This window comes from Notechis scutatus, chromosome Z, assembly GCF_049901735.1.
Source record: "Notechis scutatus isolate UNSWTSFEM ecotype Mainland chromosome Z, rNotScu1.2, whole genome shotgun sequence".
In the NCBI taxonomy this organism is placed as follows: domain Eukaryota; kingdom Metazoa; phylum Chordata; class Lepidosauria; order Squamata; family Elapidae; genus Notechis; species Notechis scutatus.
This window is the reverse complement of record NC_142025.1, coordinates 18094151-18111268: the sequence shown is the minus strand read 5'-3', so window position 1 is coordinate 18111268 and position 17118 is coordinate 18094151. Positions and strand designations below refer to the sequence as shown.

At 37.0% G+C, this 17118-nt stretch overlaps 1 protein-coding gene across 1 annotated transcript in view; it reads left to right on the top strand.

The window, feature by feature from the left end:
- The window catches only part of CCDC7 (coiled-coil domain containing 7), a 234359-nt gene that overhangs the window by 190500 nt on the left and 26741 nt on the right, over positions 1–17118 (top strand). Inside the window, exons 56-61 of the mRNA XM_087947956.1 lie at positions 4001–4108; positions 4945–5070; positions 9716–9817; positions 10002–10100; positions 11862–11975; positions 14215–14325. Coding sequence (XP_087804082.1) covers positions 4001–4108; positions 4945–5070; positions 9716–9817; positions 10002–10100; positions 11862–11975; positions 14215–14325 — 660 coding nt within the window. The remainder of the gene's footprint in view (positions 1–4000; positions 4109–4944; positions 5071–9715; positions 9818–10001; positions 10101–11861; positions 11976–14214; positions 14326–17118) is intronic.

The following is a 17118-nucleotide window of genomic DNA, read 5'->3' as shown; positions in this document are numbered from 1 at the left end:
ACAAAGTCAGTGGGGAAGCTACATTAACAACTGGGTTACTAATTTAAGAACTGCAGTGATTCACTTAACAATTGTGGCAAAAAAGATTGTAAAATGGAGCAAAATTCACTTAACAAATGTTTCGCTTAGCAACATAAATTTGGGGCTCAATTGTCATAAGTCAAAGACTACCTGAATTGTCATAAGTCAAAGACTACCTAAATCCATTCAGGTTAATTTCACTACTCAGAAAATTGCAGTTAGCTTCCATAAGCTTCAAACCCCTCCCCCCTCCAAAAATACCAGTGAAGAAACAAAATAAGGTTGATGTTAAAATCCAGCAAGTGCTTAGAACAAATAGCCTTCAACCAGTCAGATGTCTATGGAGATTCTCAGTCATCCAGGCTGTGGCCCACTGGTGGTCTGCAAGAAAATTGTGGTGGTCCGTAGAGAAATGTCACCCCCAGAGCACCACCCCAAAGCAATTAATCCAGGCTGCGGGGGAACACAAGGCTGCACTGCCCATATGGCCCATGGGAACACAAGGCTTGCGTCACTTGCATTGGGAACAACACGAGGTAGTGAAGGGAGGGCGGAAAGGGCAGAGGGGGATCTTGCCTGGCCACCGGGTTGCTTCTTCCTCTTCTTTCTTTCTTCTGCTTTTGGCTGCACGCAAAGAAAGCAGCAAAAGTCTTTCTCTCCCCCAAACTCCACCAGAAATGAGTCTTTGGGACCCTGCAAGGCATTCTGCTCCAAGAGGCTGCACCGGTTAAGACTCATTTCTGGCAGAGTTTGGGGAGAGAGAGAGAAAGACTTTGGATGCTTCTGATGCTTTCCTTGCATGAAGCCTGAGAACAGAGCTCAAAAGCAGGTTAGGAATGTGGCTGCCTTGGAGAGGGTGGGGGGTGTGAGGGAGAGAGAGAAAGAGAAAGAAAATCACCAGCCTTCGAGGTTAGATCGGATCTCTCTCTCTCTGTCTCTTTCCCTCTCCCTCCCACCAATCTTTTATTCCCACTGAACGTTCTGAATATTAATTATCTACAATAGTTTGGTTACACACAGTACAAAGTAATGTATTGGTTAAGAGGTTGTACTGGGAGAGGGGAGGATCTAGATTTACCCTCAGCCTTGCTGCTGATACTTCTAGATTAATGCTTATGCCTCTGCTGAGGTTGCCTTTTGAAGAACAAGATTGCAGCTGTTGACTTTTTCTAAGTAAATTTCATTTACTTCAGAATGAAATAGAAATCTAGTCCAGAACCTCATTTAAAATGTATTTATTTATTTGTTTGTTTGTTTGTTTGTTTAATTTATATTGCCGCCTATTCACCCATGACGACTTGAAGCGGCTTACAGAATGTAAAACTATATTTAAAACTAAAAAACAATAAAAACTAACAAAAAGAATCAAATAAATTAATAAAGTATACTAGAACAAAATCTGGGGACAAAAATAAATAAAAAATAACTCCCCAACTCCCACCCCGCTGCCCGAGCAGTAAATCACATGAGCCATTTGATGGGCTCCATCCTGCTCTGGGTTCCTCAGGCCCGCTGGCAGAACGAGGTCTTCAGTGCCTTCTGGAAGAGTATTAGAGAAAAGGCCATTCTAATCTCTGGATGAATGATGTTCCAGAGAGAGGGAGCCACCACAAAGAAGGCCCTTCTCTGGCTCCCACCAGGTGTATCTCCCTCAGGGATGGGACCTGCAGCATTCCCTGTCTCCCTGCTCTGGTGGGTTGGGTAGATTGACTGGCAATATACGTTCCCTCAGATAACCGGTCCCAAGCCATGAAGGGCTTTAATAGTGACAACCAGCACCTTGAATTGCACCCAGAAGCAAATCGGCAACCAATGCAGCTCCCGCAAAAGAGGTGATACATGTGCACACCAGGGTCTGCACAAAACCATTTGGGCCACTACATTTTGCACCAATTGGAGCTTCTGGGTGGTCTTCAAGGGCAGCTCCATGTAGAGTGCATTGCAATAATTAAGACAGGAAGTGACTAGGGCATGAGTGACTGTGATTAGGGATTGTTGGTCCAGGAAAGGGCGTAATTGGTGCACAACCCGCAGTTGCGCAAAGCCCTTCCTGGCCTGACTGCCACCTGCTCTTCAAGTAGGAGTCATGAATCCAGGAAAACCCTTAGATTACGCACAGGGCCTGTTTGGGGTAGTGCCACTTCATCCAAGACCAAAGGTGGTAATTCTCCCTGAGCCAACAAACCCCAAACCCAGAGCCACTTGGTCTTTCAAGGGTTTAGTTTCAACCCATTGTTCCCCATCCATCCCCTAATAGCCTCCAAGCACTGCGAGAGGGAGGACACAGCAACATTTGACTCACCACAGGTTGAGATATACAGCTGAGTATCCCCAAAAGGGAAGATTGGAGACAGGTAAATTATCCTACCAGATGGAGTCCAGCGATGGCTTCTTAAGAAGAGGGCGGACCACAGCCTCCTTAAAGTGCTGGAGCACCATCCCCTCCTGTAGGGAAGCATTAATCACTGCCAGAGTCCACCCACCTGTCACCTCCTGGGAAGCTTTCACAAACTAGGAGGGACATGGTCTAAAACACAGGTGTTTGCACTCATACTCCGTAGGATCCTGTCCATTTCCTCAGGAACAACATGATCAAACAGTTCCCAGATAACAGGCCAAGAACCTGCCTTAGGAGCTTCCATTGGACCAGCAACCATGCCAGTATCTAACTTGGAATGAAGTTGAGCAATTTTGTCTTCCGGAAAATCTGCAAATTCCTCAGCATGCCCCTTCATGTGAACCTCAATCTCCTCCTTCCCCAGGAGGAAGAGGCTCACTTTAAAGAGGGTTGCTGGGCAATTATCTGCAGACGCAATTAGTGTGGAGAAGTATTTACACTTTGCTGCACGAATCACCATGAGGTAGGCCTTAGTAGCAGCTCTTACCCGGGTTCAATAAGTTCATCTGTCTTCTGCCAGCGGTGCTCTAGATGACTCCTCATGCATTTCATCTCTGTCAGTTCCTCTGTATACCACGGGGCACAGAGAGGTCTACGGGTGAGGAGAAGTCGCAAGGGAGCAATCCTATCCAGAGCCTCAGTCACCTTCCTATTCCTAACAGTGACAAAGAACTCGGCTGGACTGCACAATAGATCTGCAGTTATAATCTCCAACTCCTTCTGGAACCCATTCTGGTCTATTAGTCAATGGGCGGACCAATCTAATTGGTCCTGCCTTCATGTGGGGGGGGGGTGCAGCTTTTGAGAAACTCATTGCCACCAACCATGACAAGGGGACCAAGGACAGGTCCACCAATTTGAGGTCAGACACTGCTCCGACAAGAACACCAAATCGGGTGTGTGACCACTATTATTAGTAGGGCTCTGGATGATCTGGGACAGGCCCATGGAAGTCATGGTTTCCATGAAATCTCCATCCCTGCCCCGAGAGAAGGCAGGTTGAAATCCCTCAGAACTGTAAGCCTGGGGAATTCCATCCTAGCTGTAAACCTAACCCCAACCCTGCGGTCATGTCCAGGAGCCTCGGTAGGGAAGCTGTCATGCAGCAGGGAGGCTGGTACAGCAGCAGCAATCCCACCTGATCCCTTGAGTCCAACCTAAGAAAAAGGGTGTCATAGCCAGGCACTTGTGGAACAAGATACTCAAGATCTGATCAATTGTATTAATTATTGACCTTCAGTTGAATCTGCTATGTAGCTGGTTTTTATTCTAAACTAGGAAAAGAATGTTCACTTAAAGAAGGCATGTATCTTACTTATAAAAGAAAGTACTATTGCTATTTTATTGGCTTATTTTTCTTTGTGCTTATTTCACATTGATTGTAGCTTCCTCATAAATACAATAGTTTTAGGCCTGCTGTGAAAGGGATTGAAAGTATCAGAAATAAGAATCAAGTAAGATAAAATCTTGCTTTCCTATGGGATTCCTTCACATCAGCCAGTAAATAAACTTCCGGGTAAGATGATAGCATGATATTTTGAATCTTTTAGGCTAATAATTTTAAACTATTTCCTTTTATAGAAATACAAGCATTATCTGAGAAGAGAAAGTTATATTTGGGTAATATGGAATTAAATCTGAAAGATTTGAAAGTTTTGCAGGCCGCTGCAGTTACGCAACCAGATAATGGTAAATAATTAATTTTTAGAATGTTAATATACTAGGCACTTTTCTGTTTTCTCAGCAGTATTTTTTAAGATGAAAAATCTTCAGTATGTTTTTGGTGGACAAATAGTACTGATGATGATAAAAATAATTCTTAATTTGGTGCGGGGAAGCATCCAACAATAATTAATTCCCCTTATAGCCTAGGAAAGCAGGAATCATATCTTAATTATTTTTTAACTTGATGAAATGGGATTACTCCTTCCTTTCTCATAAGTGTCCTCCAAGTTTTTTGGTGCAGTTTTCTGCAAATATCTGCTGGGAGAATTAGGAATTGATAAAAAATTGCCCCTGTTCTTTCTCTGATGACAGGTTTCTGTCTCTCACTATACATCATATAGCTAGAATTAGAATTGGCATTTCAAATATTTCTCCATTTCTGTATTACCATTTCTGAATAGCTATATAACAAAAGGATCCAGCAAACTTTCACTTGCTTTTTAACCTCCCAAACAGATAAGTATTTTACTAGTACAGGATACCAGCCCATAGATCAATTCTTGATATTCTTCTGATCTATTTAGAATCTCTTATGCTACTTCAGATGTTTGTTCCAGCTATTATAAAATCTTACACTTTTCTCAAATTTATTTTACTCAATTAGCATTTGAGTGATGCGTTGCTACTCTTGAATTTTTGGTGTTTTTGTAAACATTATTATGATATTGATAGTTTAATGTGTTTTCTTTCAATTGTTTTATTATATTACATCTTAACCTCTAGATATTGCCTTCCAGTCTATTTCTATGGAGTACATTTCTAAAAATTTTAATAGTAACATGGATGTTCCTTTTGTGCAGAACAGATAATTCAACAATTAGCTGAAAAAAAAATAATATTGTTTGGCAATCTGGAGAGAATTATTCAAGATGTGGAGCAAGAACAGAACTCTGATTTAGAAAAAGGGTTGATGAAAAGATCTGATGGTAAGTGTTTAAAATAAAATTGTAGGGTAATCTATTAATGTTAACTGACCTAGAAAGAATATTGTCATTGATTTTCATTCCTTTCATTTCTTTGTCTTCTCTAATATTCCTATTCAACACTTCCAATGTTAACACAAACAGCAGGGGCGACAGTGGACAACCTTGTCTTGTCCCTTTTCTTATATCTATAGATTCTGTTAGTTCTCCATTTACCATAACCTTTGCAGTTTGTTCATAGTATATCGTTTCAATGGCTTGAATGAATTTTTTACCAAAGCCCATTTGTTCCAATTGCAATAACATAAATCGCCAACTCACGTTGTCAAAGGCTTTTTGTGCGTCCAAAAACATCAAAGCCATTTGCTTCTCGGGATGTGCCTCATAGTATTCCAGAGTATCCAAAATAATTCTCACATTGTCTTTGATTTGTCTCTTTGGCAGGAATCCATTTTGATCAATATAGATAAAGTTATTTAAATATCTTTTTAGTCTTTCTGCCAAAATTGAAGCAAAAATTTTATAGTCTGAATTTAATAGGGATATAGGTCTGTAATTTTTAACTTGCTGCAGGTCTGTATCCTCCTTCGGTGTAAGTGTAATATAGGCTTCTGTCCATGTTTTGGGTATTCTTTTCTTTAACATAACTTTGTTCACAACTTCTAATAGGTGAAGATTCAATATTTCCTGGAAGGTCTTGTAAAATTCCTCTGGTAAGCCATCTGGACCTGGTGCTATTCCAGCATTCTGTTTTTTTAAAGCTTCTGTTAATTCCATCGTTGTTATATTCCCTTCTAGCATTGTTTCAGTATCTTTAGGTATCTGAGGTAAATTCGCTTTCTGTAAATATTGCTTAACTTTTTCTTCTTGAATATTCTCTTGAAAATACAATTTCCCATAGTAATCTTGTATAATTTTTTTCTTCTCCTCATTCCCATAGCAAGCATGTCCTTCTTCATTTATTAGTTAGCTAATCCTTCTTGATTCTCTGTCCTTTCTCAGTTTATAGGCTAGCCATCTGCCTGGTTTCTTTGCATCTTCAAAATAATTCTGTTTAGCATTTTTAATTTTTTGTGCTAGTTCCTCTTTTTCCATTAGTCCCATTTTATGTTTAATTATATCCATTTTATTTTTAATGTCTTTTTTTGTGGGGACTTCTGTAGATCTTTTTCCATTTTTTTATAATCATCCTCCAATATTTTGAAAGTCTTTTTCTGCTTTATATTCCTTTTCCTTGTATAGTCTATTATCAAGCCTCTTGTGTAGGCCTTCATCGTGTCCCAGAGGTTCTGTAGAGATGTATCCTCTTTTCTATTTTCTTTAAAAAAGAAAGCAAGTTCTTTCTCTATTTTCTGTTTAAAGACTTTTTCTTGTAATATTGTATTATTTAGGGTCCATCTAGATCTCCTCTTATATCCTTTCCAAATAACTGTCACTGGATTATGGTCTGTCCAAGTGCTTGTTTCTATTTCAGCCTCTCGTATGTTGGCCAGTAACTCTGCTGACATCCATATCATGTCTATTCTAGACCATGAAGCATGTCTGTTTACTCTCCACATTCCTCTCTCTCCATGCATCTTTTAAGTTGAATTCCTCTGTTATTCGAAAGAAAGATTTTGGTAGTATTTTTCCAGCTTTCTTTGTTGATTTCTGCGTTTTGTAGTCCAACCGATCATTAACTATTCCATTAAGATCTCCCATCATACAGATATTAACATAGTCCAATTCAATTATTTTCATATGTAATTTCCTGTAAAATTCTTCTTGGTTATCGTTTGGAGCATAAATTGCAATTAAAAGTATTTTAACATTATTGTCCATTATTTCCACCATCAAAATCCTTCCATTGTTATCAGTGTAACTTAATTCGAAAATTGTGTCTTTAATATATAAAACCACACCTCTTTTTTTAGATTGTGCCAGTGATATAAATAATTTCCCTAATTTTTTTTGTTTCAGTATATATTCATGTTGTTTTTTTAATATGTACTTTTTGTAAGCAAATTATATCAAATTTTAATTTCTCTAATTTATGAAATACTTTCCTTCTTTTAGTAGCCAAATTAAGTCCATTTATGTTAATCGTAATCAATTTTCTTTCATACATGTTAAGCTTTGTGAGGGGCTTTTATTGGTCTAGTAGGTCTTAATTCTCGTTGCTCTCTGGGTACACCACCTACTGCACTTTCTTCTTTCTCTTTTCAATTACTGCTATACAGTCCTCTTGGATTTCAATTAGTGACTCTTCCTTTCTAGCTTCTTCCCCCTTTCTTCTGAAATACTCTAAGTAGAATAGTTCAGCTTTTTCAACTGTATCAATTCTGTGTCTTTGTTCCTGCCAGGTGAACAAGAGGCCTTCTGGCATCAGCCATCTGTAATTTACTCCTCTTTTAAGTAACTCTTTAGTAAAAAATAAATATTCTCTTCTCATCTCTCTTTCTCTTCTTGGTACCTGTTTCAGCACCACAATTTCTTTATCTTTGTACTTTAAAGTTTTCTCTCTTGCCACCTGCGGTATCTGTGTCTTAATAATCTTTTTAGTGAATCTGATATGAACTTCTCTTGGTAGTCTGTTTCTCATTGCATATCTTGTATAGACACGGAACACTTCATCTATCCCACCCATCATCTTCTCTTTAGTTATCTCTAGCACTTCTGCCAGTATTTCTGTCATTATTTCAGCAAGATTTTCACCTTTTCCTTCTTCTATATTTTGAAATTTTAAGTAGAATTCTGATCTGTCAATTTCCCATCCTAATAGGTCGCATCTGCCCTTCTCAACATCGCTCAATCGAGTATCAATATCTCCAATTTTCTTGTCCCTTTGTGTATCTTCTTCTTCAATTTTTTTTAAAATCCATCTTCATATTGCATCATCATCTGTTGAATATTTTCTACTTTCTCATCTGTCTTTTCAATTTTTTGCTTGATATTCTTCATTCTCTTTTCAATCTTCTGAATTCCTTGCATAATCATCTGTAATGTCACTTCCTTCTCTTTCTCCTGTTGTAAGATTGTCTGTATTGACCGTTGTCCTCCAGATGGTGAAGAGGTTATTGGTATTGAGAAAGCTGGTGCTGTTGTCTTTCTGCTCATCTTGTAGTGCTTACCTTCAGAGAGGGAGAAAGAAAAAAGAGAAAAGGAAAAAGAAAAAAGAAAAAAAAAGGAATACAGGCAGGCGATTGCCACTCCCCCCGCAAAAAAGGGGGCGTGCATAAGCGCACCAACATGCCTAGTGTCCCTGTCTTATTGTTTCTTTTATTTTTATTTTTCTTATATGTATCCATGTATTCATAACTATGTTTTTACTTATACCTATTATTTTGTAAGCAATTGACAAAAATAAAGAAAAAAAGAAAAATCTTCAGGCACTTACGTACCTTAATTCAATTATTTCTCTTAATAAAAGAGAGAAAAGGAAGAAGATAAAAATTAAAAAAAAGAAGTAAAAAAATTACGTTCTAGTTTCTGGAATAGAAGGTTAAAATCCAAATATAAAAATCCAACTGAGGGGGGAGGAGTAAAACAGGAGATGGAAAATAACCTAAAGTTAAGCCAGCTATTGCCACTGAGTATCCAAGGCTCTTTAATAAATCAACTCAATGTTTCTAGTTCCAGTATTTTCAAGGTCACTTCAATCTTCTTTCTTTCAACTTCAGCTCAAAGCTCTAATTATTTAGTTTCACAGATGGGCACCTGTATAAACAATCTGCCATGCTCATCCCACTATCTTTTCCAGTGCAAAGCTCAGAGTCCTTGAGTCCAGCGCTAGTTTTTTTCCCCTTCACTTTCACTCCCCCCTCATGTATCCAATACAAGAAACGAAAAGAGAAAATGGAATCCTTCCCTTTTCTTGAAAAAAATAAAACTCAAATCCAAAAGAAGAGTCTTAATCAAAACAGACTTTCAAAAAGTTGTTAAAAAAAAAACAAAGATGGAAAATTTGAAAGAAACCAATCCAGTTTAAAGTTCAGTAACTTTTCCAAATTCAAAGTTCCAATAAAAAGGGAAAAGGAAAAAACTTTCACTTTAACTAGCTTAATTTCGCCGCTTAAACTCTTTTCTCTTCACTTTTAATTTCACTTTAAATCTTTCAGGATGTTCTCTTCAAGCAATAATAAGTAAAAATTCATCTCACCAAACTGACACACTTTTCAATCTCTTCCGTTCTGGAGCTGTCCCAGCTTCAGCAGCTTGAATGGCTGCCTCTCCGCCTCCGGCAAAAGGGCTTTCCCCAGATCAACCAGGGACTTTGCGATGTCCCTGGGATTGACAGGATGTCCCCTAATCAATCACCGTCTCTAGGGGACAGTTTAGGTCCGTCGGGACCATCCAGCAGTGGAGATATCGATGGCAATCTTGGAGGATCAAGATTGCATGTTGTACTGCCATGACGCTGGCTCCGCCCTCCAGAATGTTTTTAATTATTGTTCATGCAAATAGGGAGTTTTTTCTTATTTCCACAACAAGTCATGCTATTCATGCAGTAGTTTCTGGGTTACAGGTTACCTTTCTTTTGCTTGTTGAGAAATGCAGATATAAAGATTGCTTCACTTTTCCATTTCAAAATAAAAGAAAGAAACTGAACTTTACTTTTAAATGCAATGTTTTAACCAAAAATTGAATCTGTGTATTTCTACATTTCTAGAGAGAGAAATACATGAGCTGCTAGTGTTTTCAGCACTAGAATCAAAATGTTATGAACTGGAAGAAATGGGGATTCTTTCATATAATCAGCTGGATGTTATCAGTAAGTACAGAATTAAGCCCTGAAGCATGTACAATATTTCATGATGAAAGAAAAGTTCTTTAGAAGATAACCTATACAATCGCAATCTATTTAATGAACATATATTTATTTATTTAAGAAAATTGTTATTGTAAAAAGAATTTTAAATATATTGTTTCTTTTATTGTCATTTATTGTAATCTAGAAAGGAAAGTGAACGATTTAAAAGAAAAAAGAAAGAGTTCATTTTATGGACATCATTTACTTTATCCCAAAGAATATCCAGTAGAAAATATGCTTGAGAGTAAGTACAAACAGTGGTATAATATTAAGTTAGAGGTAGTCCTTGACTTACAGCCACAACTGGCACAAAATTTCTGTTGCTAAGCAAGACAATTAAGTGAATCCTGACCCATTTTATGATCTTTCTTGCCACAGTCAAGTGAATCCCTGCAGCTGTTAAGTTAGTAACATGATTCTTAAGTGAATCTACTTTCCCCATTGACTTTGCTTGTCACAAGGTTGCAAAAAGTGATCACATGACCCCAAGGCACTGCAACTATCATAAATATGAGCCAGTTGCCAAGTGTCCAAATTTTGATCAGTGACCATGGGGATTCTGCAACAGTCATAACTATGAAAAACAGTCATAAGTCATTTTTTCAGTGCCATTGTAACTTTGAATAGTCACTAAATTGAACTGTTGTAAGTAAAGGAGCACCATTATTTTATTTAATATATAAAAATGAATCCGGTAGCCATCAATTTCAACATAGCAATCAAATTTCTGCTTTTAAGCATGCATCTATGGACTTAATTTTTAATTAGTTTGGACCATATCCATAATTTGGAACTCTATTTAAGTAATCCCTCACCCCCATACACACTGATTTTATATTGGTAACGTGATGAAATAATGGCCCATAAAATTAGTTTTAGCTTTTTCGTTCTGCTAATCCTGAAAAGATAATTTGGGTATTATTAGGTGGTTTTTGTAGAAGTAAGCTCTGTAAATATGTCACTTTTTAACTTAGTGAAATATGAAGGCTTTTCTAATATTTTGGGGGTATATGTTATTTTTCATAAATGCTAGCAAAATATACAAGGGCTATCAATTATTTTTTAATAATGGAAATTTCTAAGATAAATATATGATGGAAATTATTGAAAACTTCCATATGGAAAGACTGATTTTGATCACACTCCCTTCATTAGAATTGGTTTATGGAAAAACAAATATGAAAAAACAAGTTTGAAGAACAAATTCACTACATGAGAAATAAATAAATACAAACAAATATGTATTTATCTGTGAAACTTTTTTGAAGCTTCAGGGGTGGGCTGCTGGGCGTTCTCAGGGGTTTGGGAGATCCTCTAGCTAAGATTCTGCACAGTTCAGAGAACCCCCAAATCCCACTCCTGGCTGGCCCTGCCCACCCCACCCGCCCCTTCCAGGAGTCCCCATGCAGCCTGTTTTGGATGCAGATAAGCGCAGGATGCTCGCAGACACTCAGGGCCTCCCAGAAGTTCGGGAAGGCTGGAAATGGGCCTGTTCTGGCTTCCAGAGAGCCTCCAGAGCCCAGGGAGGCCATTTTCGTCCTCCCGGAGGCTTGAGGAAAGCCTCCGGAGCCTGCGAAGGGCAAAACTGCCTCCCCACCATGGTGCAGGAGGTCAACTAGGCCATGGCCACCATGGCCACGCCCACCCAGCAACCGTGCGAGAACCCATTGGTAAAAATTTTGAAGCCCAGCCCTGGTCACAATCACTTGCTCGTAAGACACTTTATTTTAAAATAAACTCTTAAAAATATTGAGGATTAATTTAAAAGGGGGAAGGGAAAAACATATTTTACATCTAAAAGCACTTAGATTTGAAGCAGTTCCAGACTGCAATAGAGGATGTGAAGTAAAATTAGTTGATGGAACAATAAACTTTTTTTACTAAGAGTAAAAAGCTGCATGCAACAGTGATAAACATGGCTTTTCTTATATTCTTACAACAGACATGGTATTACTATCAACACATATTTTGTAAATTTAAGTGATAATTGTTCTTTTATTCTTAGGGCAAAAAGAAGCATTAAAAGAATTCCTCCAACAAAGAAAGTATTTGTTTTCATATCTGCGATCAAGTATTGAAAATCTGCAACAAAAAAGCATTGCTTGGCAAGAAATTTCTGGTAAATTCAATTTTATTATTTCTGGTTATCATTTTTTGGATTTTTAAAGTTTTTAAAAAAATATAGGGCCTCAAAAGCGATTGTGACTTTCAAAAAAATCTTCATGGATAAATACATATTTGTTTGTATTTATTTACTTCTCATGTAACCAACCCATTCTTCAAACTTCTTTTTCCATAACCCAATTCTAATGAAGGGAGGTTGATCAAGATCAGTCTTTCCATATTAAAGTTTACAATAATTTCCATCTTATATTTACCTTAGAAATTTCTATTATTTAAAATTAATTGATAACCCTTGTATATTTTGTGAGCACTACTTATGAAAAACAACATATTTTCCAAAAATAATAAATGTCCATGCGAGAACTGCCTTCATATTTCACTAAGTTAAGGAGTAAGAGCTAGATTTTTTTTGATTGATGAAAAAAATACTTAAAGCTTTTTATATGATCCCAGTTGTTTAAAAAACATCATAAAAATAAAGAATAAACGTTGCTTTTATAGTTAGGAAGAGAATTGCAAGAATAATATTTGGTTAGAATGTGACCAAATAATACTGATTAAATTTTGTGCACAACCATTAATATGACAATCATACAAGTTTATTCTTCGATGAGTGATGTAGAAGAAGAGGAAGTTGATAAGTTTAATGACAAATCCAAGTTGTTATAACAGAGGTGTTGCTTGCGATTGGAGACAAAAAACCAAAGTTGAAAACATGAAAGAAGAAAATATAATTAGGTTATGTGGTTGCCTTGACTATGACTGTCAAGATTTCTCACCAAAATTCTGACCACATAACCAAATCCAATTTTAAAATTCTTTGTATAGCAGTCATTAAGCAAATCAGGCAGGTTTAAGTGTAAACGGGTGTTTTTTGCCAGAATCAGACAAAATGGTAAACACTGTCAAAAACCATGGCAAATTGTCACGTGATTTCAGGATATTTCAACCAGTTGTAAATGTGAGCCAGTTGTCAAGCACACAAATTGCAGTTACATGACTGCATGAGTGCATGTGCGCATGTATGACATTTTATGAAGTCCAGAAGCTTTAAGGGCCATAAAACCCTTTCCCAAAGCCATAGTAACTTTGAACAATTGTTAAATGACTGGTTGTAAATCAAAGACCACTTGTATTGCTTTTACTTACATTAAAATCCTTGTATGATTTTCATATTACTGATCTCTCTATGAATTTGTCAGGGAAATACACATTGTTATTTGTTCTCTCCCTGTTGTCGTTGTGACAGGGAGGGCAGTTAATTATTTCTACCATGTAGTGCCTGCCCTCTGGAACATGTCTATAACCCCTCCCCAGATGAGGTCTGCCCCACCCTCCTGTCCTTTCATCAGAGCTTGAAAACCAGCTGTGCCGGTTGGCCTAGGGACCCAATGGGAAATATCATACTGGAGATGATTGTTAGATTAATAGCAGATCCCACCTCTCCCAGGCAAGCTGCTGTTCCCTTTCCATCTTTTAATCATATTGTTATACTTTCACTGTTTATTTTCATTTTCATTGTTTTCCTGTATTTTTTTTAATTTTTAATTTTTATTATTATAAACTATTCAGAGTAGTCCCATGATGAGATGCATGGCAAATATATTTCATGAATAAATAAATAAGCTTCTGTTGTCTAGTGTTTATTCACATCGGTCTCTGCAATTTGCACTATAATTTTCAAGTGGTCTTAAAGGCTAGAGCTCTCTGCAGCAGTCCAACCAGATGATGAGAACATGATTTAAAGATCTGTCCTAGGTAGGATTCCAGTTGACATACAATTTAGAGATAGGCTCTAAAAGACAAGTTCCACCAGTCAATTCAGTCTTTAACTCTGGAGAGACTCCAGTCCCAGTCCTGCTCTCTTTCAGTAGCAAATACATTAGCAAAACTTCTAATTTGGATTCATTTTCAACCTCCATCAGGATCCAGATAGACTAGACTCAATAAGCACCAGCAACTCAGATACAATTGGGTATCATCAATATACAGTTTATACCATTTGAGCTGACCTCTCACTACCCTCTCATGACCATCTCATCAACATTTCCTAGAAATAAAGATCAGAGACAGAGCAACACTTTTCAAATTTGCTTGGGTGCAAAGATGACCTTTTTGGTCTCATATAATCCCCATTAACTAACATAGTTTTACTATACGTAGTTTTCACAAATTCTAAAAAAGAACTTTTGAAAGTATGTAGTTTTGTTCATACATCTGTTTGATCCTTACAGATAAGAACATAGCAAAACAAAAATATTTGGCTGCAAAACTAGAAGCAAATATGAGAGATATACAAGCTGCTTATGAAAAAACACAGAAAATAGAAAAGTCCAGAGATGTTGGTAAGAGCAAAGCAAAAACAATATAGCATAAAATTTTTATACAATTCATCAGATTTTCCTGTAGTTTTTGAAAACAAAGTATAAATTATTGTTCCAATTTGATTTTAGGTAATCAAATCTAACTTATAATACTGTAGGAAGGCACAGCTTCTTAATCCCAAATGATCTGTGGCAAACTTCTTCCTTGTGCACATATACCCTTTTTCATACTTATGAGGAGAAATGCCTTTTAGTTTTCAATTAATTATCATCTTCTGTGACATCTGTTTGAGAACTGTTTGGTTTAAAGTTGTCCTCCCTGCCCCCGCCCCCATTTGGAGATTGCATCAATGCTATAAGATTCCAGACTATTTGGAAACATTTTTAGTGACAACAGAAAAATAAGTGACAAGAAAATGAAGGACAGACAATTCTTGCTATAGCTTGGCAGTTTGCTGAGGAGAACAATGTAAGAAAGAGTAGAAAATTGTAAGAATTTTGTGTATTGGCAGATTTTATGGCCTAAAACCAATAATAACATATATGGAACCATTTAACTACTGTAAATTAAAACAAAATTTAAAAAGTTAACATAAACAGAATTAGGGATAGAGAAACTAAGAAAGGCAAAGCAAGCTGAATTCAACAAGTAGAGGAATACATAAGTTTAGAGCAGTCCAGAGTTGAGAAAATTAAGTTCATGAGGCTTGAAGACCCGACAATAAGCAATGGACCCTTAGTAACTCCTGAAAATAATGTTATTTTAAAAACTCTCTTACAGAATATTTAATTGGGCAGTACTTTCTTGTGTAAAATTAAATATGAAAGAAAATAAAAGCAATAATGCATCCAGAAATATGTTTTTATTAGTCATAGGTTCTTTTTAAAAAATACTTTGAAAATAGCCAGGGTGCATATCAGAATATTGTTCTACCTGTTTTCCAAGAATGATAGTTATTATTCACATTTTCTAAGGAAGGTATTAATTTATATGTATAGTTGTGCTCATAAGTTTACATACCCTGGCAGAATTTATGATTTCTTGGCTATTTTTCAGAGAATATGAATTATAACACAAAAACTTTTCTTTCACTCATGGTTAGTGGTTGGCTAAAGCCATTTATTATGTATTTACTCTTTTTAAATCATAATGACAACAGAAACTACCAAATGACCCTGATCAAAAGTTTACATTCCCCAGTTCTTAATATGGTGCATTGCCCCCTTTAACATCTATGACAGCTTGAAGTCTTTTGTGGTATGTGTGGATGAGGCTCTTTATCTTCTCAGATGATAAAGCTGCCCATGCTTCCTGGCAAAAAGCCTCTAGTTCCTGTAAATTCTTGGGCTGTCTTACATGAACTGCACATTTGAGATCTTCCCAGAATGGCTCAATGATATTGGGGCCCAGGAGACTGAGATGACCACTCCAGAACCTTCACTTTATTCTGGTGTAGCCAATGACAGGTCGACATGGCCTTCTGTTTAGGATCATTGTCATGTTGGAATGTCCAAGTACGTCCCATGTGCAGTTTCTGGGCTGATGAATGCAAATTTTCCTCCAGTATCTTTTGATAACATACTGCATTCATCTTGCCATCAATTCTGACCAAATTTCCTGTGCTTTTGTAGCTCACACATCCCCAAAACAGCAATCCATGTCCATGTTTCACAGTAGGAATGGTGTACTTTTCATCATAGGCCTTGTTGACTCCTCTCCAAATGTAGCGTTTATGGTTGTGGCCAAAAAGCTCAATTTTTGTCTCATCACTCCAAATGACTTTGTGCCAGAAGGTTTGAGGCTTGTCTCTGTGCAGTTGGCGTATTGTAAGCGGTATACTTAGTGGCATTTTTGTAGTAATGGCTTTCTTCTGGTGACCCGACCATGAAGCCCATTTTTCTTCCAGGGCCTCCTTATTGTGCATCTTGAAACAGCCACACCACATGTTTTCAGAGAGTCCTGTATTTCACCTGAAATTATTCTGGGACTTTTCTTTGCATCCCAAACAATTTTCCTGGCAGTTGTGGCTGAAATTTTACTTGGTCTACCTGACTATGGTTTGGTTTCAACAGAACCCCTCATTTTCCCCTTCTTGATTAGAGTTTTAACACTGCTGATTGGCATTCTCAGTTCCTTGGATATCTTTTTGTATCCCTTTCCTGTTTTATACAGTTCAGCTATCTTTTCCTGCAGATCCTTTGACAATTCTTTTGCTTTCCCCATGACTCAGAAGCCAGAAACATCAGTGCAACACTGAATGAAAGATGCAAGGGTCTTTTAAGCATCCAGGAACTCATTTACCTTTTATACAAACACACTAATTACAAGCAAACAGATCACAGCCATTAATAGCCATTCAAACCCTTTTGTATCAACCTGTGTGCATGTTATCAGGCCAAAATCACCAGGGTATGTAAACTTTTGATCAGGGTCATTTGGGTAGTTTTTATTGTCATTATAATTTAAAAAGAGAAAACACAGTTGATTGATAATAAATAGCTTCAAGCCACCACTAACCATGAGTGAAAGATATGTTTTTGTGTTTATCATTTATATTCTCTGAAAAATGACCAAGAAATCATAAATTCTGCCAGGGTATGTAAACTTATGAGCACAACTGTATTATAGAAGAATTATTTTTGATTTTAAAATTTTTGAATTCTTTTGTTGTTTTAATCTGGGATAAGAGTATATGACAAAATACAAATACAATATTTCAGTCTTGTCTGTTGTCTGAATGTTCTCTGATGCCATGCAGAAGATGCAGCAAATGTATGGGTAGTATACCTCGACATGACTGGTTGCTTAGCGAT